Raw genomic sequence first — 27,481 nt, 5'->3', positions numbered from 1 at the left:
GGCCTTGTTTAAACAGAATTGGTTTTAACTGACTGACTGATTTAACAATCACAAAGTTTCTTTATCAGTCACAAGTGGGCTTACATTAACACTGCAATGAAGATGCTGTGAAAATCCCCTCGTCGCCACACTCCGGTGCCTTTTCGGGTACATGGTGGGAGAATTTAGCATGGCCAATGCACCTAACCAGCACGTCTTTCGGACTGAGAGGGGAAACCAGAGCACCCGGGAGGAAACTCACACAGACACGGGGAGAGCATGCAAACTCCTCACAGACAGTGACCCAAGCCAGGAATCGAACCCGGGTCCCTGGCGCTGTGAAGCAGCAGTGCTAACACTGTGCCACCCATCTCGAAGTCTGGTCAATTGCAAATACTTCTTTACTCTCAAAATTTTCGATGTTAACAGGGACCTTGTAAAATTTGAAAGAGATGTTTAGATGATCCCGGTTCAGAGGGCAATGGTGGAAAATTAAAACTTACTGTTCATTCCACTTGAAGAATAATGTCGGTTCAACAAACTGAGGCCTGTGACTATTCTGTGCAGATGTGCATGAATCTCATCCAACAAGAGTAGGATGACAGGAAGAGAACATTTTTCCTCCCTCACTGTTCAAGCCTTTGAACCATGAAACAGATTATACAAAGAGGAAGTTAAGATACCCATAGGAAAGAAATATAAATATAATAGGATTTTAAAATAATGATGTTGGATCCTAAAAGTAACAAATGTAACTCATAGCTTTTGTACTTGCACCACGGGCAGGGGAAAAAAAAAAATCAGTCAGCAATTTTGTTGAATATCAATTTGTTTTAAAAGAAATTTTCAATTTTCTAAAAGGAGGGAAGGGAAGCACAGGCAAGGTCAAGACTGGTGGAGTCTGTATATGGAAATCTATGCTGCAAATTAGATATGCTGTGATGAAATCCTGATGGTTCTACCATTCAACTAGATTAGCAGGTGTATTCATACACAGCCCGAATCTGATCTGGTCTTGCAAAACAAGGCATGATTTAAGATGCAGAGTGCAAATTTAGGCAGATATTCACAAGATGGAACACAAATTATCAAGGCGACTATTAGCATTCATAAAATATAATGGGATTTGATAGCCCAGTTAAACATTCCAACTGCTTAGACACATACAAACCCCTGAAATCTGGCCTGTAAGCAAGAAACACCTGGATAGAACTGAGCACCGGGATACTGAGTGACTGAGCCAGATGTTCCTATCATACAACAAGCAGCTGAAGTGCCTCTGATGATTCAATTGGTAAAGATAACATTTGATCTAGCACTAGGTCACAGACTAAATTAGCCCAGCTTCAAATCACGGTCTATTCTGAGTTAGTTGCAGTGTACAGTATTTGTGAAGCTACAAATGGCTTCAGTGTTCAGGCTTTCATTCTTGACCTGCTATCCAGCGACAGCCTCATTGGAAAATGCGAACATCAGAAAAGACTATCAAATAGCTGACATCGATTGCCTAGATTTACACTTAAGACCAGCAACTTTAGCAAGTGCTAGGGTGTTTCTTGAAAAAAAGATACAAAAAATGCGTTAACAACTCAGCCCTTTTCTTCAAACACAGGATATGGTGATAACAGAGACCTGGCTCGAGGAAGGGGAGAACTGGACATTAAATATTCCCGGGTACGAGGTATTACGAAAAGATAGGAAAGGAAAGAAAGGGGGCGGAGTGGCATTATTGGTTAAGAAGAGCATTACGGTGAAGAAAGAGGATGTCCCTGAGGATTCATGGACAGAATCAATATGGCTAGAGGTAAGGAACAAAGAGGGTATAACTGCATTGCTCGGTGTAGCCTGTAAACCGTCAACTAGTGAGAAGGATGCGAGAAGAAATCAATCTGCAGGGAAATTAGAGAGAGATGCAAAATATCATAGAGCAGTTTTAAAGAGCGACTTTAATTACCTAACAGCAGACTGGGGCAGTGATAGTGTAAATGGCAGAGAGGGACAAAAGTTCTTAGATTGTGTTAAGGAAAATTTTCTACAGCACTATGTGTCCAGTCCAACAAGAAAGGATGCATTGTTGGACCTGGTTCTTGGAAGTGAAGTGGGCCAAATAGATCAAGTGGGGGAAACATTTACGAGACAGTGATTCTTGTATTGTAAGGTTCAGGATGGCGATCGAAAAGGAAAATAGGCAATCCAGAGTAAGAATAATTAACTGTGGGGGAGCTGACTTCAATGAGGCATGAACGGAACTGGGCGAGAGAGAGACTGGAATGAAAAGTTGGCAGGAAAAACTGTAGCTGAACAATGGCTCGAGGTATTAAATAAATACTTTGCAACCGTCTTTAGCGGAGAGGTAGGTGCTACCCAGGACATGGTGACAGATGAGGAAATTCTGTCCCTAGAAGGGTTCAAAATTGATAAAGAGGAAGTGTTGATTGACTATCAGTACTGAAAGTTGACAAAGCAGCAGGACTGGATGTGTTGCATCCAAGGCTATTGAAGGAAGTGTGAATGGAAATTGCAGGGGCACTGGCCATAATCATCCAGTCTTTGCTAGACTCAGGGAAGATGCCAGAGGACTGGAAAATTGCAACTGTTACACCCTTGTTCAAAAAAGGTTGTAAGGATAGCCCCAGCAATTACAGACCAGTTAGTTTAACATCAGCATGGGCAAGCTTCTAGAAACAATTATTCGGCATAGCATTAGTAGTCACGTGGAAAATTTTGGGTTGATTAGGAAGAGCCAGCATGGATTAATGATCTAGATCTTGGTGTGCAGGAGACAATTTCAAAGTTTGTGGATGACACAAAACTTGAAAGTCTTGTAAACTTTGAAGAGAACAGTGTAAAACTTCTAAAAGACATAGACAAGTTGGTGGAGATTGGTGGCAGATGAAGTTCAATGCAGAGAAGTGTGAGGTGATGCATTTTGGTTGGAAGAACATGGAGAGACAATACAAAGTGAGTACAAGAGCACGGAGGTTGTGCTGATCTTATACCAGACACTAGTTTGGCCTCAGCTGGAAAATGGTGTACAGTTCTGGGCACCACAGAAGGATGTGAATGCCTTGGAGAGTGCAGAAGGGATTTACAAGAATGGCTCCGGGGTGAGAATCGTCAGTTATGAGATAGAACTGGGCAGAAACATTCCCCAATGCCTATGGGTGGCACAGTGGTTAGCACTGCTGCCTCACAGCGCCAGGGACCCGACTTGTGTCTGTGCAGAGTCTGCACGTTCTCCCCATGTCTGCGTGGGTTTCTTCCCACAGTGGTTAGGTGTATTGGCCATGCCAAATTCTCCCTCGGTGTACCTGAACAGGCGCCGGAGTGTGCCGACTTGGGGATTTTCCACAGTAACTTCATTGCAGTGTTAATGTAAGCCTACTTGTGACACTAATAAATAAACTGGAGCTTAGGTTGGAGAAGTTCTCCTTGGAGAGAAGGCTGCTGAGAGAAGATTTGATGGACATGTTCAAAATCGTCAGTGGGGCTGGACAGTAGAAAGGGAGAAACTGCTCCTGCTCGTAAAAGGATCAAGAACACAAGGGCACAGATTTCAAGCAATTTGCAAAGGAATCAAATGTGATGAGAGAAAAAAAAACTTTCACAAATGAGTGGTTCGGGTCTGGAATATACTGCCTGAAAGTGAGGTGGAGACAGGTTCAATTGAGGCATTCAAGAGAGCATGAGATGTCTACTTGAATGGAAACAATGTGCAGGGGTACGGGGAAAAGGCAGAATGGCACTCAGTAATGTTACTCATTTGGAGAGCCAGTGCAGACACAATGAACCAAATGGCCTCCTTCTGCTCATGACAACTCGATGATTCTGTGAAAGAGTGGATTTTATGGAGAGTCCGAAAGAAGGTGGAGGATTTCTGAAAAGAATCCCAGAACATAGAGGGCTGAAGGCCGACAATGGTAAAACAAAGAGGGTGGTGGAAATACATAAAAGATCAGAGTTGGAAAAATGGCAGTTTCTGTATTGAGGGCCAGAGAATTCCAAAAACATGAGGTACTTCAGTTATTTCTTTACAAAGATAAGAATTCTAAATTGAAGGTGTTAGGCGAACCAGGAACCGATGTAAGTCAGCATGGACAGGAGTGAGGGTGAATGGAATATTGTGTGGGATAAGATATGGGCAGGGCCTTCGATGAGCTGACGTTAATAAAGCGTGCAAAGTTGGAGACGGGTCGAGATATCTAGGAAATGTTCAAGTCTGGAGACAAAAAAAAGGTACAAAAGAAGATTTGAGCAACAAGGGGTTGAGACAATGCTCGATGCCTCCCAAGGAAAAGTGACCAGTGGATAAGGTTTTTCTCTATCAACCGTCTCAATTCGTTTCAAAACTCTAAAAACCTGAATCAAATCATCTCTTAACTTGCTATATTCCAGGGAACATGCTTCGTTTATGTCATTTCTCCTCATAATCCAACCCTTGAAGTCCTGGTACATTCTGGTGAATCTAGTGTTGCACTCCTTCCTAGATCAATGTATCCTCTCTTAGATGCAATGCTCAGAACAGTACATAGTATACCAGATGTGGTAACCAGTTTTATACAGCTGTAGCAGTACTTCCTCACTTTTACATTCGAGCCCTCTAGTTATGAAGGCTAACATTCCATTAGCCTTGGATTTTATTCATACCTGTACACCCCTAAATCTCTTAGAACCTCCACTGTTACTAGTTTTTCATTATTTAATGCTCGTGTCTACCTCGGATACAAAATGGATGACCTCCACCTACTTGCACTGAAATTTGCCATAGATTTCCCACTAATCTACTCAATCAATTTACATTTTTATGCTTCAGTCTACATTCTCTATACAACCAATCTGGTGCCATTGGCAAACTTAGATCTATGGCTTTTTATTGGGATTTTCCATTAATTAACTGAACTTCAATTCCCCTGCTGTAGTGATGGGATTTGAGCTTTTGTCTCCAGAACCACCATCCATACATCTGGAACACTATTCCAGTAACAATCACTAAATGCCACTGCACCCCACACCAGTTACCAGAACAAAGCCTTGAACTCCTTTCTTAAAGAAAAACTAATATTTTGATTTGATTTATTGTCACATGTATTAACATACAATGAAAAGTATTGTTTCTTGCACGCTACACAGACAAAACATACCGTTCATAGAGAAGGAAGCGAGAGAGTTCAGAATGTGTTACAGTCATAGCTGGGGTGTAGAAAAAGATCAACTTAATGCAAGCGAAGTCCATTCATGGGCCTGACAGCAGCAGGGAAGAAGCTGTTCTTGAGTTGGTTGGTATGTGACCTCAGACTTTTGTGTCTTTTTCCCAATGGAAGATGGTAGAAGAGAGAATGTGCATGGGGTCCTTAATTATGCTGGCTGCTTTGCCGAGGCAGCGGGAAGTGTAGACAGAGTCAATGGATGGGAGGCTGGTTTGCGTGATGGATTGGGCTACATTCATGACCTTTCATAGTTCCTTGTGGTCTTGGGCAGAGAAGGAGCCATACCAAGCTGTGATACAACCAGAAAGAATGTTTTCTATGGTGCATCTGTAAAAGTTGGTGAGTGTCATAGCTGACATGCCAAATGTCCTTAGTCTTTTTAGAAAATGGAGGCGTTGGTGGGCTTTCTTAACTATAGTGTCGGCATGGGGGACCAGGACAGGTTGTTTGTGATCTGGACACCTAAAAACCTGAAGTTCTTGACCCTTTCTGCTTTGTCCCCGTTGATGTAGATAGGGGCATGTTCTCCTTTCCACTTCCTGAAGTCGATGACAATCTCCTTTGTTTTGTTGACATTGAGGGAGAGATTATTGTTGCTGCACCAGTTCACCAGATTCTCTATCTCATTCCTGTACTCTGTCTCAGCATTGTTTGAGATCCGACTCACTACGGTGCTGTCGTCAGCAAACTTAAAAATCAAATTGGAGGGGAATTTGGCCACACAGTCATAGGTGTATAAGGAGTACAGTAGGGGGCTGAGAACACAGCCTTGTGGGGCACCAGTGCTAAAGATGATCGTGGAGATGTTGTTGCCTATCCTTACTGATTGTGGTCTGTGAGTTCGGAAGTTCAGGATCCAGTTGCAGAGGGAGGTGCCACGGAGTTTGGAGATGAGTTTCGTGGGAATAATAGTGTTGAAGGCTGAGCTATTGTCAATAAATAGGAGTCTGACATAGGTGTCCTTGTTATTTAGGTGTTCCAGGATTGAGAGCAGGGCCAGGGAGATGGCGTCTGCTGTGGACCTGTTGCAGCGGTCGGCAAACTGTAGTGGATCCAGGCAGTCCTGGAAGCTGGAATTGATTCATGCCATGACTAGCCTTTCAAAGCACTTCATAATGATGGATGTCAGAGCCACTGGCCTATATTCATTATGGCACGCTGCTTGGTTTTTCTTAGGTACCGGGATGATGGTCGTCTTCTTGAGGCAGATAGGGACCTCAGATTGTTGTAAAGAGAGGTTGAAGATGTCTGCGAATACCCCCGCCAGCTGATCCGTGCAGGATCTGAGTGCTTGTCCAGATACCCCATCTGGGCTAGTCGGCTTTCCGTGGGTTGACCTTCAAGAAGGCTGCTCTGACATCTGCAATGGTAACACCAGGTACAGGTTCATCCAGAGCTTCCAGGGTGGAGGGCTCAAAACAGCATAGAATGCATTGAGCCATCAGGGAGGGGTGCGTTGGAGCCGGCGATTTTAACATGACGTGGAATTCCATTAAGATGAAAGACAGAAACATATTGTTCACCTTGAGAAGTCAGGGAAGCTGCAAACCCAAATCCAAGTCATTGTTACAATAAATATCCAATTCAAGCTCAAGCTTTGATGCATCCCAAGGCCTTCATAAAGAACGCTTTAAAAGACACAATAAGCAATTCAAGTGATAAATGTAACAATTTTGCCAAATGTTATTCTTTGAAATATGTTCTGTATTGTTTAAGATCTTAACTTTTATCACCAGGAATAACACATTGCAGAGAGAAAGTGGCGAATCAAAGATTTTCAGGAAGCATTTTTAATTATTTGAATAACTGTCATCTGGTGGCCAGGTAGAATTACAGGATGACCATTTTATGTAGACTGTTTATATTATAAATGTAGATTATGAAAAATAATTGACACAGGTATAACAAGTGACAAGAACAAACAGATCATGGTGATCATCTCCCTCGATGCCATTTTCCCCACAATCTCAATACCCTTGACGTCATTAGTATCTCGGCATCTATCGATTTCTGACTTGAATTTGCTCAATGACTAAGCTTCTGTAGTCCTTTGGGATAGAGAATTCCAAAGATTCACCACCTTCTAAATGAAGAAAATCCTCATTTCAGTCCGAAATGACATCCTCCTTATTCTGAGACTGTGTCCCCTGGTTCTAGACTCACCTAGACTCATCAGCCAGGGGAAACATCCCATCTACATCTACCCTGTCACACCCTGCAAGGAGTTTGTAGGTTTCAATGAGATCATCTCTCATTTTTCAAAATTCTGGAGAATACAGGCCCAGTTTCCTCAATCTCGCCTCATAAAACAATCCCACAATTAGTCTGGAGAACCTTTGTTGCACTCCCTCTGTGGGAAGTATACCCTTCCTTAAATAAGGAGTCCAATAAGGAGGTTCACAATACTCTCGGTACGGTCTCACCTATGCTCTGTACAATTGCAGCAAGACATCTTTACTCCTATAGTCAAAATTCCCTTGTGATGAAGGCCAACATACAATTCGCCTTCCTAACTGCTTCCCGCACCTATCTGCTAGTTTTTAGTCACTCATGAACAAGGACACGTAGGTCTCTTTGGACATCAACCCAGCCTCTCACTATTCAAGAAGTACTCTGCCTGCCTGTCTTTTTTCCTCTCCCAAAGTGGATGACTTCACATTTATTCACATTATATTCCATCTGCCATGGAATCACAGAACCATAGGAAAGTTATGGCATGGAAAGAGGCCATGTTCTTGCCCACAGCATGGAAAGAAGCCATGCTCATACCCATTCGCTTACCCTGTCCAGATCTTCTTGAAACGTCCACATATCAATCTCACAAACTCACTCTCTCATGTATTTTGTGTCATCAAATTTGAAAATATTGTATTTGGTCCCTATATCCAAATCCTTTATATAGATTGCGAACAGCTGTGGCCCAAGCACTGATCCTTGTGGTACCCCACCAGTAACAGCCTGCCATCTGGAGTATGACCCGTTATTCCTACTTTGTTCCAGTCTGTTAACCAATTCCCAATCCATAGAATTATATGATCCTCAATCCCATGAGCTCTAATTTTGGTTACTTTGTGGGTTATATTACTACTTTCCAGTCTGCAGAAAGCTTTCCACAATCTACAGAATTTTGTAGCCACCAAGGCATCCACTTTCTCGAAAGCCACCTCTTTCAATGTTCTCGATATAGCTCATCCAGTCCAGAGGATTTATCAATTTGATTTATTCTTGTCACATGAATTGGGATACAGTGAAAAGTATTATTTCTTGCACGCTTACAGACAAAACATATTGTTCATAGGGCAGAAGGAGAGGGTGCAGAATATAGTGCTACAATCACAGCTAGGGTGTAGATCAACTTAATATAAGGTAGCTCCATTCAAAAGTTTGGTGGCAGCAGGGAGAAAGCAGTTCTTGAGTCGGTTGATATGTGATCTCAGATTATTGTATTTTTCTGCTGATGGAACAAGTGGAAGAGAGTATGTCCGAGGTGCATGGGGTCCTTCATTATACTGGCTGTTTTTCCGAGGCAGTGGGAAGTGTAGATGGAGTCAACGGATGGGAGGCTGGATGGCATGGTGAACTGGGCTACATTCACAACCCTTTGTAGTTTCTTGTAGTCTTGGTCCGAGCTGGAGCTATACCAAGCTGATATATCCAAAAGGATGCTTTATAGTAAGGGACTGAGGACACAGTGTTGTGGGAGACCGGTGTTGAGGATCATCATGGAGGTGGTGTCGTTGCCTATCCCTATTGATCGTCATCTGTGGGTTAGAAAGTTGCAGAGCAAGGAGCCGAACCCTAGGCCACGGAGTTTGGAGATGAGTTTTGTAGGAATAATGGTGTTGAAGGCTGAGCTGTAGTCAATAGGAGTCTGACATCAGGGTCTTATTATCCAGGTGTTCCAGAGTTGAGTGTAGGGCCAGGGAGATGGCATCTGCTATGGACCTGTTGCAACGATTGGCAAACTGCAGTGGATCCAGGCAATCTGGGAGGCCAGAGTTGATAGATGTCATGACTAACCTTTCAAAGCACTTCATAATGATGGATGTTAGAGCCATCGGGTAATAGTCATTAAGGCATGCTGCCTGGCTTTTCTTTGGTATAGGGATAATGGTCATCTTCTTGAAGCAGGTAGAGACCTCAGAACCTTCAATCCAATTAATTTCAAGTCCTACTTCTTTATTAACAATAATTTCTTTCAGTTCCTCATTTTCACAAGTCCCTTTTTTCCTTACAGTATTTCTGGGAGATTTTCAGTATCTTCCTCCACCTCTAACGGACTCTCAGTTGTCCTTGCTAACCATTATGTTTTGACATGCCCAATGCATCCGCCTGTGTGTTTTTCGCTAGTCCGCATTCATATTTTCTTTTCCCAGCAATTTCGTGGTCATCCTATTCTGGATTCTAAATTCCTCCCAATTGTCAGGGTTACAACTTTTCTTAGCAGCCTTAAGCCATTTCCTTTGATCTAATATAATTTTTAAGTTTCTTTGGTTAGCTAGGGTTGATTCACCTTTCCTGTGTTTTTAATGTAGATTTGTTGCAATACTAGCCATTGCTTGGCTACAGTCAATTTTTAAAATGTATTTTCCCAATCCTCCATAGCCAGCTTGCCCCACATACCCTCATAATTTTGTTTGTTCACACTGAGGACTCTAGTTTCAGAAAGAACTAGATCACTTTCAAACTTAATGTAAAACTGTCAGATTATGGTCACTATTTCCTAAAGTCTCCATTACAGCAAGGTTATTAATTAGACCTTTTGCGTTACATAATATCAATCTAAAATAGCCCAACCTTTAGTTGGTCCCTCAATGTACTGCTCCAGAAACCCATCTCGTACCCACTCCAGGAATTCATCCTCCAAAGTATTTGTGCTAATTAGGTTTACCCATGGTGGCACAGTGGTTAGCACTGCTGCCTCACAGTGCCAGGACAAAGTTTGATTTCAGCCTTGGATGACTGTGTGGAGTTTGCATGTTTGCCCCATGTCTGCACAGGTTTCCTCCCATAGTCCCAAGATGTGCAGGTTAGGCGGATTGGTCATACTAAATTGCCCCTGAGTGTCCCAAGATGTGTCGGTTAAGGCGATTAGCAGGGTAAATGCACGGGATAGGGTGGGTGTGGGTTTGGGTAAGATACTCTGTCTGAGTTGGTGCAGGCTTAAAGGGCTGAATGTCCTCCTCTTGCACCTTCAAATCATCTACCTTGTTAGCTGAACGCTCCCACATTCGCAGAATGCTCTTAAATTTGTCTTTTGAACATAATCCCACATTCTGGTTCTATTTTATGCTTGCCTTCTAATTTTGCTTATGACCTTGCTACTTCCTGTTACCAGTTTTGCTTCCCTCCAATTTGAGCTCCCTCTCAGGTTCCCACCCCCCTGCCAAACTAGTTTAAATCCTCCCCAATCGCACTAGAAACTCACCCTGCAAGGATGTTAGTTGCAGTCCTGCTAAGATGCAACCCATCCATATTGTACAGATACCACCTACCCCAATACTTCAGAAATATGCTCTCCCTCCTGCAGCAATTCTCCAGTCACATGTTCAATCACTCAGTTCTCCTATTCCTATGCTGGCCAGCATATGGCACTTGGAATAATCCCAAACTTACTGCTTTTGAGGTCCTGCTTCTTAATTCCTGTCCTAACTCCCTAAAATCTGTCTTCAGGACCTCATCCTTCTTCTTGCCTATGTCATTGGTACCAATGTGGACTAAGACCTCTGGCCGTTCACCCTCCCCCAGAAGGATGTCCTGCAACCGCTCTGAGACATCCTTGACCTGGAACCAGGGAGACAACATCCCATCCTGGAGTCATGTCTACGGCCACAGAAACACCTGTCTGTTCCCCTGACTAATCCCCTATCACCATTGCCCTTCCATTCCTTTTTTTGTCCTCCTGCGCATCTGAGTCAACAGTGGTGCAAAGGATTGGCTTTTGCAGCAGTCCACTGAAGAACCATAATCCTCACTAGTATCCAAATGTAAAACCAGTTAGCAAGCAAGATCCACTCAGGGGATTCCTGCCTGGTTCTCTTAGGCTGCCTGGCAGTCATCCATTTCCTCTCCCCCTGCATGCTACTAACCTGCAACGTGACAACCTCCTTAAAAGTGCTGCCCACATAGTTCTCTGCCTGGCGGATGCTCCACAGTGACTCCAGCTGCCAATTGAGTTCTGAAAGAGCTCAAGCTTTAGCAGCCAGTGACAGTTCCTGCAGATGTGTTTGCCTCGAACACATGACTTCCCACATACCACAGGAGGAACAGTCCATTCAGTTGAGCTGCCCTACCATACAAGAAATATATTGTAAAAGTTAAACTAAGTAGAATAACTTAGTTACTCACCAATCAGCTTCTTCCACCGCACCAAAGAACCAAATACTGGGAGGGTGAAAAAGGTAGGACGATAAAGAAGCACATCCTTCCCCCAACTCCTTCACTCACCATACTTAGATCAAACTACATTCTGTTTGCGAGGTGCATTCAGACCGCTCTACTTATACTATCTGAAATAAAGAATCAGCTCTGTTACAATTACAGAATTCCACTCCATCTGACGAAGGAGCAGCACTCCGAAAGCTAATGGCATTTGCTACCAAATAAGCCTGTTAGACTTTAACCTGGTGTTATTAAAACTCTTACTGTGTTTACCCCCCAGTCCAACGCCAGCATCTCCACATCACAATTACAGAAACCAGATCAGACTAGTTAGCTAATTAACTAATTACAGCCACTCTCCAGTAGAGTTCGTTTATCCGTGCCTAATGCTGGAAGAGGCTCGCTTTGCTTCCACAGTAAATTTCAGTTAAATGCTAAAGGTGGACAAGTCTGGATTTTCAGGAAGAAATTGGCCTTTAGGATTCCCTCATTCACCAAACTGCCAGCTTCTTACTTAGTTCAAACCACACTCTATTTGACCTGATCAACAAAAGAAGCAAGACCATAGAATGTTCCACCCCATGGAATAGAGTACTTTGCAACTGCAATCCTATATCTTGCAAGTGATTGATGGGGAAAGAAGCATCAATTGTTGGCTGGGGGCAGAGGGAGATGATGTAAAGGGTTAAATGAGTGATCTTGCATTATTCATGGTTTGTTTCAAGAAAAACAAATGAGTTACTTAATTGAATTGTTTACAGTAATCTCCAACTATGTATACATATAAATATAAATGTAGTTAATTGCTTGTTGACTTAAGTTGATTCCTTAGTCTTTTAAATTGAAAAATGAATTAGTTCCTGCTGAATGCTCACTGTAAAAATCACTAATAGACAATGTCTCAGGTTAATATATATTTTTCTTATTCATGTTGTCCCATAAACATTCGGGCATAAAGAACCCAAATCAACACCTTGATAGTACACCAAGATTCTACAAATGTTTTGTGAAAACCCATAAGTCTGTCTGTTCACAGTTACTTATTGTCTTCATCATAAACTGAATCAGTGATGCAGAAGAGTTGCAAATTAGTAACAATTTCTCCTGCAGTGATTGAAAAGATTTTGCTCCCTCCCAGTATGATTATTTACAATGACTATTGATCAAACAAAATATAGCCTTGAGTCAATATATAGTTTGAGTGAATTTGGTGAGACTGATCAGGGAAGGATGTTGCCCAGACATTCACTGCTCTTTAAATGGAGCCACGAGATCATTAACTCCCACTAGGAGCCACATCAAAGCACAGCACCTCTGGCAATGTAGCACTTTGGGTGTCAGCTGAGATGAAGGCTCTGGAATTGGGCTGAAACCACAACTTGAGCCAGAGGTAAAAGTACCACCAACAAGTAGACATATTAGTCAGTACATTATACATTTCGAGACAAGCTGCATACTTATTGAACATAACACCACTTCACAGTTGTAGATACTCGCATTGTTTTCAACGACACCTATCATTTCTTATCTTAGAAACCCTACAGTACAGAAAGAGGCCATTCGGCCCATCGAGTCTGCACCGACCACAATCCCACCCAGGCCCTACCCCCATATCCCTACATATTTACCCACTAATCCCTCTAACCTACGCATCCCAGGACACTAAGGGCAATTTTAGCATGGCCAATCAACCTAACCCGCACATCTTTGGACTGTGGGAGGAAACCGGAGAACCCGGAGGAAACCCACGCAGACACGAGGAGAATGTGCAAACTCCACACAGACAGTGACCCAAGCCGGGAATCGAACCCAGGTTCCTGGAGCTGTGATGCAGCAGTGCTACCGTGCCGTACCATATCATTTGCCATTCTGGTTTTGCAAAAGTCCAAGGACCTAGTATATATTTAGTGACAATGGAAGCTCACATTGTGGAGCAGAGAAAGAGCAGATTTTCAATTTTTGTAGACAATTTAACTTTCTTTTCCCAAGACATTTTGTTCAATTTTTTGATTAAAACTGTTCTTGGAGATTTTTTTTAAGGGAAAAAAAGCACATCAAGTTTAAAATTGAATGGAGAATTAAGGTAGTATTCTACATATATAATACAAACAGAAAATTCTGCAAATATTCACTGGTCTGGTAGCAACCACGGGGAGGAAAACAGAGTTAATTTACAGGTTGGTTATCTTCCATCAGAAATATTCTACGTATTTCTTATCATCTTTATTCTACATCATTGCAATTTTAACTTTTTCGAGTCTTTTTTTTTACAGCTGTGGTTTTAAATTATATTCACTTTCGAGAGGAGTGACAGTTTATTTCACTAAACACGAGGTGGTATTTTATTTGTACTTGGTTGAAGTGCACGTGTTTCATAGCTAGAAAACAGAGGTTTCAAAATAGCCATTCCTTGGGATGGGAAACTGAAACTCGTCTACTTTCCCTCCAACATCTGCAGCAGTTCCAATTTCCACATGATATAATAGCGCGTTCTGCTCTGCTGTGTCATACCAGTAATGTTTATACACACACGCACAGACAGAGTGACAAACAAGTCTGAATGCCTTACCTGTCAGAGAACTGCAATCAGACAACATTTTTCAACCACAGGCCTTTCCAAATATGCAGGTGTGCTGATGGTCAGGATTATTTTCTTACACTGCGTTTACCACTAATCAATATAACAGGTATTTCATAGAACAGAAGAAAATAAACTGCATTATAAGGGAGTACAGTAAGTGAACTGAACCTTGCGATGGGCAGAACGCAGGATGTTTGAATTGATTCAATTTATATGGATATCCCAATTGCCCCCAGTACTTGTAGGCTGGTATGAAAGGTCTGCAGATTTTACAGATTTGCAGACTCCAAGATAATCATCTCTTACTACAAAATCTTGTGCCTATGAGTAAAATTAAATCTTACAGCATTAGTTTTCACATGTATGCTAACGAAACCCAGCCTCTCCTCCATACCACCAGTTACTAAATTGCCATTGTTTTTAGCCCTCACTTCAAACTCTGTTGCCTAGCCACAACTCCACCCCTCTCCCTGGAAACTATGAGGCTGAACCAGAGTGCTCACAACCTCCATGTTATGTTTGACTCTGAGCTTAGCTTCCAGCCACATATCTGAGCCATCACCAAGATTGCCTATCACCACCACTGCAACATCACTGACTCCACCCGCTGCCTCAGCTCATCTGATGGAACCCTTGTCCATGCCTTTGTTACCTCAAGATGTTTATTCCAACACTCTCCAACTAACCTCCCACATTTAACCCTCCGTAAACTTTATTTCATCCAGAACTCTGCTGCCCATGTGCTAACTCAACTCCAGCTCAATCACCCCTGTGCTTAACGGCCTCCCCCGGCAGCCAGTCAAGCAGCACCTTGGTTTTAAAATGCTCATTCCTCCAATTCCTCTTTCTTTCTCATCTCTGTAATCTCCAGCCCCAAAAAGCCTCTGAAATGCCAGTGCTCTTCTAACTGTGACCTCTTGAGCATCCTCAATTTTAACTGTTCCACCACTGATGACCATGTTTTTAGCTTCTCAGGGACCAAGCTGTAGAATGCATTCCCTAAACCACTCAACCTCACTATCCTTCACATTGCCCCTTGAACGCTCCTTCTTTAACCAAGGTTTTGCCCTGTTTTCGTCATCTGTGGCTCGGTGTTGTATGACTTTATAACATTCCTGTGAATTGCCTTGGGACGTTTTATGATATTAAATGTACCACAAATACAAGTTGTTGTTGTTACAAAACTCTGGAACTTAAGTGACTGTGGTACTAATCCCCAACAGATCAGCAAATCCTATCCTGTGTCTCTGCTCAGTGCTAATTTACCCAAGAGGTAAGTGGAGTATCTGGCAGGGTTGCCCACTCCTTTTGTTACCCACTGATTACCACTGAAAAAGAGAGTAAATGTGCAGGTACAATGCAGGGAGAAACATTCCCATAGTTGAATCGCCTATCAACACGGAGAATAATCCTTCATTTAATACCACCCTCACCCCAAGTGCAGAGACACAAACTGTACACAGCTGTACAACTGAGATTATAATCCAGTGTACAACAATCACAAATCAACATGTGTGCCCCAACCGGAAACCATGGATGAACAGGGATATCCACTGCTTGCTGATCTGATTTATTATTGTCACGTGTATCAACGTATAATGAAAAGTATTGTTTCTTGCGCGCTATGCAGACAAAGCATATCGTTCATAGAGAAGGAAACGAGAGTGCACAGAATGTGGTGCTACAGTCATATCGGGGGTGTAGAGAAAGATCAATTTAATGCAAGGTAGGTCTATTCAAAAGTCTGACAGCAGCAAGGAAGAAACTGTTCTTGAGTCAGTTGGTACGTGACCTCAGACTTATGTATCTTTTTCCCGATGGAAGTCCAGGTCTGAGGCGTTCAAGTCAGGCAACACTGATCCATACAAGAAAGCCAGGTACGACCCAAGGAGACCCATCAAAGATGCCGAAAACCAGTATCGGACCAAGCTAGAGTCCCAGGCAAGCCACACCGACCCCTGCCGTCTATGGCAAGGTCTGCAAGACATAACAGGCTACAAGATGAAGGCACGTAAAATCGCCGGCTCCAACGCACCTCTTCCCAATGAGCTCAATGAATTCTACGCCTGTTTTGAGCAAGAGGTCAGCGCGAGCATGCCCTCCACCCTGCAAGCCCTGGATGAACCTGTATCTGGGGTCACCATTGCAGATGTCAGAGCAGCTTTCTCAAAGATCAACCCACGGAAAGTAACTGGCCCAGATGGGGTGCCCGGACGAGCACTCAGATCCTGCATGGATCAGCTAGCGGGGGTATTCACAGACATCTTCAACCTCTCTTTACAACAATCTGAGGTCCCTATCTGCTCCAAGAAGACAACCATCATCCCGGTACCTAAGAAGTACCAAGCAGCGTGCCTTAATGACTATCAGCCGGTGGCTCTGACATCCATCTTCGAAAGGCTAGTCATGGCACGAATCAATTCCAGCCTCCTGGACGATCTGGATCCACGACAGTTTGCCTATCACTGCAACAGGTCCACAGCACACGCCATCTCCTTGGCCCTGCACTCAACCTTGGAACAAGACACCTATGTCAGACTCCTATTTATTGACTACTGCTCCGCCTTCAACACTATTGTTCCCACAAAACCCATCTCCGAACTCCGTGGCCTGGGCCTCAGCACCTCCCTCTGTGACTGGATCCTGAACTTCCTAACTCACAGACCACAATCAGTAAGAATAGGTAACAACACCTCCTCCAAGGTCATCCTCAACACCGGTGCCCCACAAGGCTGTGTTCTCAGCCCCCTACTATACTCCTTATACACCTAAGACTGTGTGGCCAAATTCCCCTCCAATTCGATTTTCAAGTTTGCTGACGACACCACCGTAGTGGGTCGGATCTCAAACACTGACGAGACACAGTACAGGAATGAGATAGAGAATCTGGTGAACTGGTGCGGCAACAATAATCTCTCCCTCAAGGCCAACAAAACAAACGAGTTTGTCATCGACTTCAGGAAGCGTAAAGGAGAACATGCCCCTGTCTACATCAACGGGGACGAAATAGAAAGGGTCAAGAGCTTCAGGTTTTTAGGTGTCCAGATCACCAACAACCTGTCCTGGTCCCCCCATGCCGACACTATATTTAAGAAAGCCCACCAACACCTCTACTTTCTCAGAAGACTAAGGAAATTTGGCATGTCAGCTACGACTCTCACCAACTTTTACAGATGCACCATAGAAAGCATTCTTTCTGGTTGTATCACAGCTTGGTATGGCTCCTGCTCTGTGCAAGACCGCAAGGAACTACAAAAGAACAAAGAACAGTACAGCACAGGTAACAGGCCCTTCGGCCCTGCAAGCCTGCGCCGTTCATTGGTCCAACTAGACCATTCGTTTGTATCCCTCCATTCCCAGACTGCTCATGTAACTATCCAGGTAAGTCTTAAGCGATGCCAGCGTGTCTGCCTTCACCACCCTACTTGGCAGCGCATTCCAGGCCCCCACCACTCTGTGTAAAAATGTCCCTCTGATATCTGAGTTATACCGCGCCCCTCTCACCTTGAGCCCGTGACCCCTCGTGATCGTCACCTCCGACCTGGGAAAAAGCTTCCCACTGTTCACCCTATCCATACCCTTCATAATTTTGTACACCTCAATTAGGTCTCCCCTCATTCTCCGTCTTTCCGGGGAGAACAAGCCCAGTTTACCCAATCTCTCCTCATAGCTAAGACCATCCAAACCAGGCAACATCCTGGTAAACCTTCTCTGCACTCTCTCTCTAAAGCCTCCACGTCCTTCTGGTAGTGCGGCGACCAGAACTGGACGCAGTACTCCAAATGTGGCCTAACCAGCGTTCTATACAGCTGCAACATCAGACTCCAGCTTTTAAAAGGTCGTGAATGTAGCCCAAACCATCACACAAACCAGCCTCCCATTCATTGACTCTGTCTACACTTCCCGCTGCCCCGGAAAAGCAGCCAGCATAATTAAGGACCCCACGCACCCCGGACATTCTCTCTTCCACCTTCTTCCTTCGGGAAAGATACAAAAGTCTGAGGTCACGTACCAACCGACTCAAGAACAGCTTCTTCCCTGCTGCTGTCAGACTTTTGAATGGACCTACCTCACATTAAGTTGATCTTTCGCTACACCCTAGCTATGAGTGTAACACTACATTCTGCACTCTCTTGTTTCCTTCTCTAGGAACGGTATGCTTTGTCTGTATAGCGCGCAAGAAACAATACTTTTCACTGTATACTATACATGTGACAATAATAAATCAAATCAAAATATATATCTATGGTATAGAGAATATTCAACATTTTGTTTCATACCTCGCTACATTATTCCCAGCAAAAGTGCAGTTTAGAAAATTACACGAATTGGCAGCTATAGATTCAATACTTTTGATGTGTACACTCAATTTAAGTTTAATTATTTAGTGTCACAAGTAGGCTTACATTAACACTGCAATGAAGTTACTGTGAAAATCCCCCAGTCGCCACACTCCGGCACCTGTTCAGATACAGTGAGGGAGAATTTAGCATGGCCAATGCACCTAACCAGCACGTCTTTCAGACTGTGGGAGGAAACCAGAGCACCTGGAGGAAACCCATGCAGACACAGGGAGAACGTAAAGACTCCGCACAGTGAGCCAAGCCGGGAATCGAATCTGGGTCCCTGGCGCTGTGAGGCAGCAGTACTAACCACGGTGCAGCCCAATTTGTAAATATAGTGGAGCTGGGGGAGAGGGTGGGGGGTTCTCTCTTTAATTTTCTTTCTTCCCTTTAGGAACAAAAACACACCACATAGGGAACAATGGTCCTGAGCTCGCTTCATATCACACCAAGCTGCAGCACATGATGGAACCATTGCAGTCCACCATCGTGCCATTCACACTTTGCTTATCCTTTAAACCCCGAAACAGAGTATTGTCAAAAGTAATTTCACTTTGAATCAAGTTTCTGTTGAAATTCACAGAACAAGATTTTTTGCCACCTCCCTTGAAATAAAGTTGTTCACATTGTCTGAATCACGTCACTACATAATCTTTGAGAAGACGTACATATTCTTCTTCTCCGTACTTCCTTCATCTGCCACAGAGTTAGTACTTGCTACATGCAGGCCTTTTGTGATCTGTTCTTAAAAACCAAAATTGCAAAACCATCATGTAAAAGGAGGAAAAAAAGCAAGACAAGAGATCAAACCAGAGTTGGGAGCAGCAGGGAGTCTACATAACAACTCATCCTCAAAGGCTTCCTGTCACATTAATGGCCTCCAGGACCCGACCAGGTGGATGTAGATTTCAGTGTCAATGAACATACTGACAGTATGTGGTGTTTTGAAAGGAAAAGCACAACTAGATTTCATATGAATACAGTCTTCTTCTGTTTCAAGGAATAATCCCAAAGATGCAAATTGCAGTACAGCTTGTCATAGTCAATCAAAAACATAGCACATTGAGCAGCACACTTAAAGGCTATACTGTGACACTATAACACATTGTTCACACTAACAGCAGAGTATTAATATTACGGATGCAGTACAAATCCAAAATTAAGAATCTGTGGGAGTGAAGTTTCATTTTATTTCCATTAAATACATCATTAGAACTTGAAATAAAAGCCAAAATTATACAAAGACTAAATTTGGAAAACAGTTCCTGTTGTGCAATTTAGGTCATTCAGCCACCCTCAAAAACATAATTCTCACTAAACTGTTGCATCTGTGGTTTTTAATTACCTCTTAAATCAGATATTGAATTCTCTTCAATTTCAGGTTTTTTTCATGATGCACACTATTCCTCACTGAGGTATTAATAACATCCCAGGGTAACTGGCCCAGAAATTTTCCTTCCCTCCAGGGACATGTCTAGCCTCTACTCATCAATTGACTTCAATAACCTAGGCGAATTTAGGAATTCCCCTTGCGGCAAACTGCTGCACAAACACACACATGATCACTCAGTACTTTTTAAAAATTCATTCTCGGGATGTAGGCACTGAAAGAGCAAACGGTCCTCCATTGGCACAGCTAATTTACACTGCAGCACCCTGAACCAAATATTAAATTTTCACAGGCTTGTTCAAATTCAAATTCTAACAATATAATTCCTCCTAAATTAGAACATAAACGCACCAGGTGCAACATTACAATACTGTGTGGTTTTAGTTGCAAAATTAATGTGGTATATACAAGTTATTGTATTTAGTTTTAGTTGCTGATTTCTTTTCCATTTAAATGCATGACGTATGGGATATTATCACTAAGAAGTAGAATTATTTTCATTTCAGGCAGGTGCAGCATAGTTGGATGCCCAGGAAAACTTTCTCTGCGTTGCACCAACCGCGAAGAGCAACCATACTGCACCAGTATAACAATTTCCCCGATTTTTCATACAAGCTATCCTGTGGCCTAAATTAGATTGCCAATTTGTGGCAAATAACTACAGCTTTGTTCGGTGGGCCCATTCAAAGGATCAAGACAGCCCAAATTAATTTCATATGAGACCCTTGCACAGCAAAGATTTCCATCTTATTAGCCTCAGCTGAGTTAAAACCCATCCCACTCCAATACCCAGACCCCATAATTTGAGTTTTCTTTAAATTTTATTCCATTATTTAAGTTACAAGCCAATGCACAGGGCAAGCCTTTAGTCCATCTCCTTCCTTGCTCCAAAAACCAATTCAAATTGAATCCAAGTCATGGTTCCCACAAGAGAGACATAAAAGATCCAAACTGACAAGAAAAAGCATTGCTCCTGATTTTGGGCTTGATCTTTGCTTAAAGGCTGAGAAACATTCTTTCAAGCAACTAACATTTTGACCACGATGGGATTTGAACCAACGTCTCTATAGAGACTGGAGCCTAAATCCAATCCTTTAGCCTGCTCGGCCAAACTACAACTTATAATTTGAGTTTTAATGAAAAAAATACTTATTGTTGCTGATGAAAACCCAGTTAATTTACAATGATTTTACAACAGGTTGCAGATCTCTCCAAATTAAAGGGAACACTAAAGAAACAGCAAAGAGGAGATACATGAAGTAATCTCGGAATATGGAAGAAATGTGAACTCTCCTGCACTTGTTTGCCTCAAAGTTGATCTATTTTATTCTCTAAGCTATGTTATAAGTGTACCTGACTTGCTCTGAAGTGACTGCCTCTTCTGGCATGAGCTAACTTCAAAGGAGATGCAAGACAAGCAAGCTTTGTTCTGTTTAGTGGTACCACTCAAGGTCTTTTTTCCACAAACTAGTCCCAAGATGTATCCTCTCAATATAAGCTCCATTACACAATACATAAATCACTCACATCTTTGAAAATTGTAATAGTTTTAGCCTAGTATGTCAGTAAATCAATAGCTAAAGCAAACACAAGGACAACATGGGTCAATAGAAAATAAGTAAATTTTAGTGCAATAATGATCAACCTTTAAAGGTTGTTGTAATTTGTCAGGGGATAACCAACTGCTGTACGAACAGCAAAGTCAGGTAAAAAATTATATTGTAAACCTAAATCACACCAATATCAGCGATCAAATGGATTATATTCCTTGGATTTCAATGTGTATCGGAATATATACAAACAAATGTTATCAAATTACATATTCCAAAAATCAATGAGTACAGACAGGTGACAAAGGTGTTTGATGTAAGAGATTTCAGTCTCCAAATTCTGATTTGTTGTTTATGTCAAATAAATCATTTACAATATGTTATCAGAGAACTCAACTTGTGATTGTGTAAAATATTATTCCCCATGAAGTGTAAATGGAATATCCTGACCCGCTGTTAAACGTAATTATTTGCACCAAAGAAGCTGACAGTACTTCTTGAAAATTTCACTGTTGGCAATAGTATTCTCCATTTCTATTCTGCAATTCGAAATGAGATGATTGAAAGCATTTTGGCAGCATTTGGAAAGATTTAAGATGGAGGCAAACATTTTTTTGACACAGTGCATCCCCAAAGGTGAGGAATAAATGTTGAAAACATGTTCAGAATGAAGCAAAAGTACGTAATCATTTATTTTTTACAGATGACAATAGTCAATGCTGGGTCAGCTAGTGACACCCACATGCCACAAATTAATAAAAGTTGTTAATTTTGTTTTAAGTGGGCCAAAAGCTTTAGCACATCTTTTCCTCGAGCATTAAAGCAACCCACACCAGCAGCTTGCAGTGCTCACCACTGCCAATTACCCAGCCCCATCGCCAATATAGAGTCATACAGCACGGAAACAGGCCCTTCAGCCCAACTCATCCATGACAACTTGGTGTCCTAAACTGAACTCGTCCCATTTGCCTGCATTTGGTCCATATCCCTCTAAACTTCCTATCACATAAGTGTCCAAATGTTTTTAAATGCATATGCACAAAATGCATATGCATATGGTTTGGACGGCACGGTGGCACAGTGGTAGCACTGCTGCCTCACAGTTCCAGGGACCTGGGTTCAATTCCCGGCTTGGGTCACTGTCTGTGGAGTCTGCACATTCTCCCGTCTCTGCTCCGGTTTCCTCCCACACGCAGATAATGATGGGTGATCGCTCTGCCATTCAAACCGATGTCATTGAATAGAAAGTATGATTACGATAGGTACCATTGGGCCAAGGTAACCAATGTTACCTTGTCCGAAAGACGTGCTGGTTCGGTGTATCGACCATGCTAAATTCTCCCTCAATGTACCTGAACAGGCACCGGGAGTGTGGCGACGAGGGGATTTTCACAGTAACTTCATTGCAGTGTTAATGTAAGCCTGTTTGTGACTAATAAATAAAAAGAGGGGGGGGGGGGCAGAAAGAGAGCCACATCAGGTGCCTTAGAATGTCAGCCTCAGCGTTTGCAGAGCTGCAAACACTTGTGTGAAAGCCTAAAAACAACCTCCACAGGACTGGAGACAAGCGGCAGACAAACTGCAAGGTGCACGTCACACGCCCACGCTGGCCTGGCCATGGAATAAAATGTTAGCGAGACGGCGAGAGCGGCAAACTCCGACTTCTCCGCTCCTCTCAGCGGGGACACACACCCTTGGGGGAAGCCAGGCCAGGCCGCCGCACTCCGCCCGCCCGCTCCACAGGGCCCGCACCAAGGCCCCAGGCCGCGGCCTCCTCTTTATATATCGGTAACCGAGGTAAATATAACCAAAACCCGCCAGCACTCTGCACTAAATCCACCCCCCAGCCAGCCATCAGCCGGCACTTTTACACAAAAAATAAATTAAAGGTCAGCGAACGGCTACGGACGAGGCCCAGCTACAAAAAAAAAGTGCAGCCGAGCAGTTTCATTTTAAATTTATTTTTTTTTGTTTAAAAACCCCCATATCCTCAGCCAGGTCAAGGAAAGAAAATATAATTAATTTAAAGCTCCCAGCTCAGCCGATCTCCGGAAAGGTTTGGGTCCTCCCTCACCGCCCCCGCTCTCAGAGGGATTGAGGAGGGGGTTAAAATGCAATCGGACTCACCGTGTTTTCTCCTCGGGTTCGCCTGTTTTCTGTGCTTGCACCTTGAGGCATCCGCCATGATCGGCTCTAGCTGGGCGCCGCCATCTTCTCTCGCTCCGTCCATCAAGTCCAATGGGAGAGGAGCGGGGCGGCTCCCGGCCCAGGGCAAGAGCACATCAGACACAGCCTGTGCTGACTGAGCAGCAGACACTCTCTGTGTGACTGGACCCTGTGGCATTAATACCACACCGAACAACAACTCATATTTATTAATTCAGGCGGTTTTTTTTAAAAAAACTTATCTTTTTAAGCATTATTTTTTATTTGTTTTACTCCATTCTTCAAGGTAGCAAAGCCAATCCTTCGAAATAGGCTGGGCAAATCCATTTCATGCTTGGCTCCAAAAACCAAATTCAAAATCCAATTCAAGGTCCCCACAAGGGAGACAGACAAGATCCAAGCTAACAAGATGAGGCATTGCACCCCATTTTGGGCTTGTTTTGTTTTCATTCATTCGTGGGACATGGGCGTCACTGGCTGGCCAGCATTTATTGCCCATCCCTAGTTGCCCTTGTTCAGAGGGCAGTTGAGAGTCAGCCATATTACTGTGGCTCTGGAGTCACAGATAGGCCAGACCGGGTAAAGATGGCAGATTTCCTTCCCTAAAGGACATTAGTGAACCAGATGTGACTTTCCAACAATCAACAATGGCTTTATGGTCATAAGTCGATCCTTAATTGCAGATATTTTTTATTGAATTTGAGTTCCATCATCTGCCGTGGCAGGATTCGAATCCCAGTCCCCAGAATATTAGCTGAGTTTCTGGATTAATGGTCTAGCAATAACACCACTAGGCCATCACCTCCCCATCTACGTTTGATCTTAGCCAAAAGGCTGAGAAGCTTTTTTTTGGTACCTTTTGATACTTTATTCCTAATCAAAAAGCCAGTTAAGTCCAAACAGAGTCCCCACGTGAAGGACAAACCAAATCCAAGCTGACAAGACAAGGATATACATTCTATCCACAGTATTTTGTGTTTATATACATCCCATCTTGGGCTTGCTCTAACAAGATCCAAGTTGACAAGAAGAGGCATTGCACCCCATCTTGGGCTTGATCTGACATTTGATCTTAGACAAAAGGCTGAGAAGCAGGTTTGATATAAAAGCAAAAAAAATCTTTAAACACTCAGCAGGTCAGGCAGCATCTGTGGAGAGGAACAAGAGAATTCATCTTTCACTCAGATTGTCATGACCTTTCATCAGGATTTTTTTTTATACTTTTCCAATTCAATCAAATCAAATCCAATTCAGAGTCTCAACAAGCCGAGACACCTCAGAACCAGGCAGACAAGACAGGGCGAGCGACCAAACCACCCTGTCCTGGGCCTGATCTACACGAGCCAAGCTGATCGGAGAAGGGGGAGGTTCCTCCTCCAAGACTTGAGCTCATTCCCATCTTAGCCAAAAGGCCGAGATGCCGCTTTAAAAAATTGCTTCATATGAAACATATGAAGCTTCAGTGTAACCTAATGACCTCAACCAAGTGCGGCCGACCATGGGCTGCCGACCATACTACACTTGATCTTAGCCAAAAGGCCGAGAAGCGATTTTTACCACATCTAAACATGTTAACTTGGTTTTTGAATTCTGTGCAGCTCTCACCGCCCACAATATCTCTTCTCGCACAGCACATTTAGGACTTCTGCATTCTACAAAACAAGCTTATCTGCAGTATACTGGTGAGATCGTCTCGGGAGAAAAACCATAGGAGCATTAAGGTTGTGCTTTTTGTTTCTTTTTTAAAAATATTAGTTCGGAAAAAATATTGGTGATGAAGAAATAGGCTAGTTTGGACTGGTTATTTTGAGTGGTTAGACATGGAACCAACAAGAATGCATCTGAAGAGATTGGCAACCATGGACAGTCCTGAGGATTTCATAATTTCTTTGTTTTTATTTGACAAAATAAAAGCTTAAGTAAGATATTATGCACAAACCTTTCTGTCAAGCAAATAAATTGGATTAACAAAATAACTAACCTCATGATCTACATCCACTCCGAATGACACATATGAATAGAAAATTGAGACAGTGTCACCTTAAGTGTCATAATGTTAGTACCAATGTCTGAGGTAAAATTTCTAATTGGCCTCAATGACACAACCCAAAAAGTTAGTCTCTCTCAAAATGACAAGGACAATAAAAGGGAATTGCAAAAATGTACCGTCCTTTCTTTGCACGGTGTATTATGGTCAGGTTCTGAAGATGTGGTGCATCTGCCATATCTGATTCCGCTATGATGAAAACAGTCATAGAATGTTTACAGCACAGAAGGAGGCCATTTTGCCTTGTCTGAATTGGCTCTCTGCCCTTTCTCCAAAACCTTGGACATCCAAGTTTCGAACACTGACATATATCAAGAAAAGCAATGCCAATCTTCCTCCAACCTGAAAAATGACAGTCCAATATATTCTCTTTTTTCTGTCACTCAGGCAACTTTATAAAAGTGCTGCTAATGTCCCTTTATTTCTTGGACTTCAAATTTGCTGGTAGGTCAATTACATGATACTTTATCAAATGTCGTTTAGACGTTCCTGTACACCATATGAACCACATTACCTTTATCAAACCTGTTACCTCATCAAAAATTCAATCAAGTTAGTTAAACATAATTTTCCCTTTAAAATATTTGTATTGACTTTCCCTAATTAATCAGCACTTGTCCAAGAGACTGTTAATTTTGTCCCAAATTATCGTCTCTGAAGCTTCCCCCCCCCCCGAGATTAAACTGACATGCCTAGTTGCTGAGTTTATCCTTACATCCTTTGGGTAATAGTGGGTAATATTTGCCATTCTCCTTGTTTGTCCCTAATTGGTCTGTGCCTCCTCTTACTACCTTTTTACGTATAGAAGAATTTTGGATTTTCTTTTGTGTTAGCTGCCTGTCTCTTAAATACTCTTTTTGCTCCTTAGATTTTCATTTTCTCCTCCACTCTGAAATTCCTATGCTGGAAATACTTAGCAGGTCAGGCAGTATCCGTGGAAAGAGAAACAGAATTAACATTTCAGGTCAATAACCTTCTGTCAGAATGGAAAAACATTAGCAATATAACAGATTTTAAGGAAGTACAGAGGCAGTGAGGGGGAAGAACAAAAGGTAAGGACTGTAATAGGGTGACAGGCATGAGAGATTAAATGAAAAAGATGGATGCTGTGCAAGGCATAGGTGGGCGGTAATGGAATGAATAAAAAAGAGGAACTGAAAATGACAAAAAGCAGAATCATTATCAGTACCTGTTGTCCAAAAAATGGGCACTCTAGGATTAGGTGGCACAGTTTAAAAATTAGAGCCAGACCTTGCAGGAGTAAAATTAGGAAATGCTTCTCCACACAAAAGATAGCAGAAGTTTGGAACTCTTCTTCGAACAGTAATGCTGGATCGATTGATAATTTTAAGTCTGAGATTGATAGATTTTTGTTAACCTAGGGTGATGAATATTGGGGCAAAGATGGGTATATTTACAGGTGGCATATTAGCCATGATCTCTCTAAATGGCAGCAGAACAGTCTTAATGGGCTGAATGGCCTCTTTCTCTGTTCCTCTGATGTGAAATTTGTAAAAGATGAGTTGCTGTTCTTTTAGCTTTCATCGGTTTCACTAGAACCGTATAGGGGGCGGAGAACAGAGATGATAAAGTAGAAGTGGAGAAACTATGACATGATGTTTGGTTGTGAAGTCATAGTCTCCAGGGGAGATAATCACTGGTGGATTCGAAACATGAAAGGTGGGATTTCAGTTGGAATTCATGTATAGAAAGTCAGGGAGACATACAGTGCTGGTGAAAGTGAACTTTGGGTGATACCTCATCAAGCGTGAGAAAGACAACAGAAACCAATGAAGATGAACAACCAAGAAGAGATAAAAGGGAATCACATCAAAGA

At 42.7% G+C, this 27,481-nt stretch overlaps 1 protein-coding gene and 1 pseudogene across 8 annotated transcripts in view; both read right to left on the bottom strand.

Moving 5' to 3' along the window:
• znf438 (zinc finger protein 438) overlaps nt 1–23,758 on the bottom strand; it is a 221,783-nt gene extending 198,025 nt beyond the window's left edge. For 4 of the 8 annotated variants that reach the window (XM_078233407.1, XM_078233445.1, XM_078233399.1 and 1 more), the window contains exon 1: nt 23,559–23,747. In XM_078233407.1, the coding sequence (XP_078089533.1) occupies nt 23,559–23,661 (103 nt within the window). In that variant the 5' untranslated portion in view covers nt 23,662–23,747. Of the gene's footprint in view, nt 1–23,558 lie in introns of all 8 variants that reach the window. The other 4 variants (XM_078233454.1, XM_078233471.1, XM_078233417.1 and 1 more) reach the window with 3 other exon arrangements.
• Nucleotides 23,759–24,975: 1,217 nt separating this feature from the next.
• On the bottom strand, nt 24,976–25,148 carry LOC144481886 (U2 spliceosomal RNA; annotated as a pseudogene).
• Between the last annotated feature and the right edge of the window lie 2,333 nt (nt 25,149–27,481).

Source organism: Mustelus asterias, chromosome 2, assembly GCF_964213995.1.
Source record: "Mustelus asterias chromosome 2, sMusAst1.hap1.1, whole genome shotgun sequence".
Taxonomy (NCBI): Eukaryota; Metazoa; Chordata; class Chondrichthyes; order Carcharhiniformes; family Triakidae; genus Mustelus; species Mustelus asterias.
The sequence above is the reverse complement of the archived record's forward strand: the minus strand, read 5'-3'. Positions and strand labels throughout refer to the sequence as shown.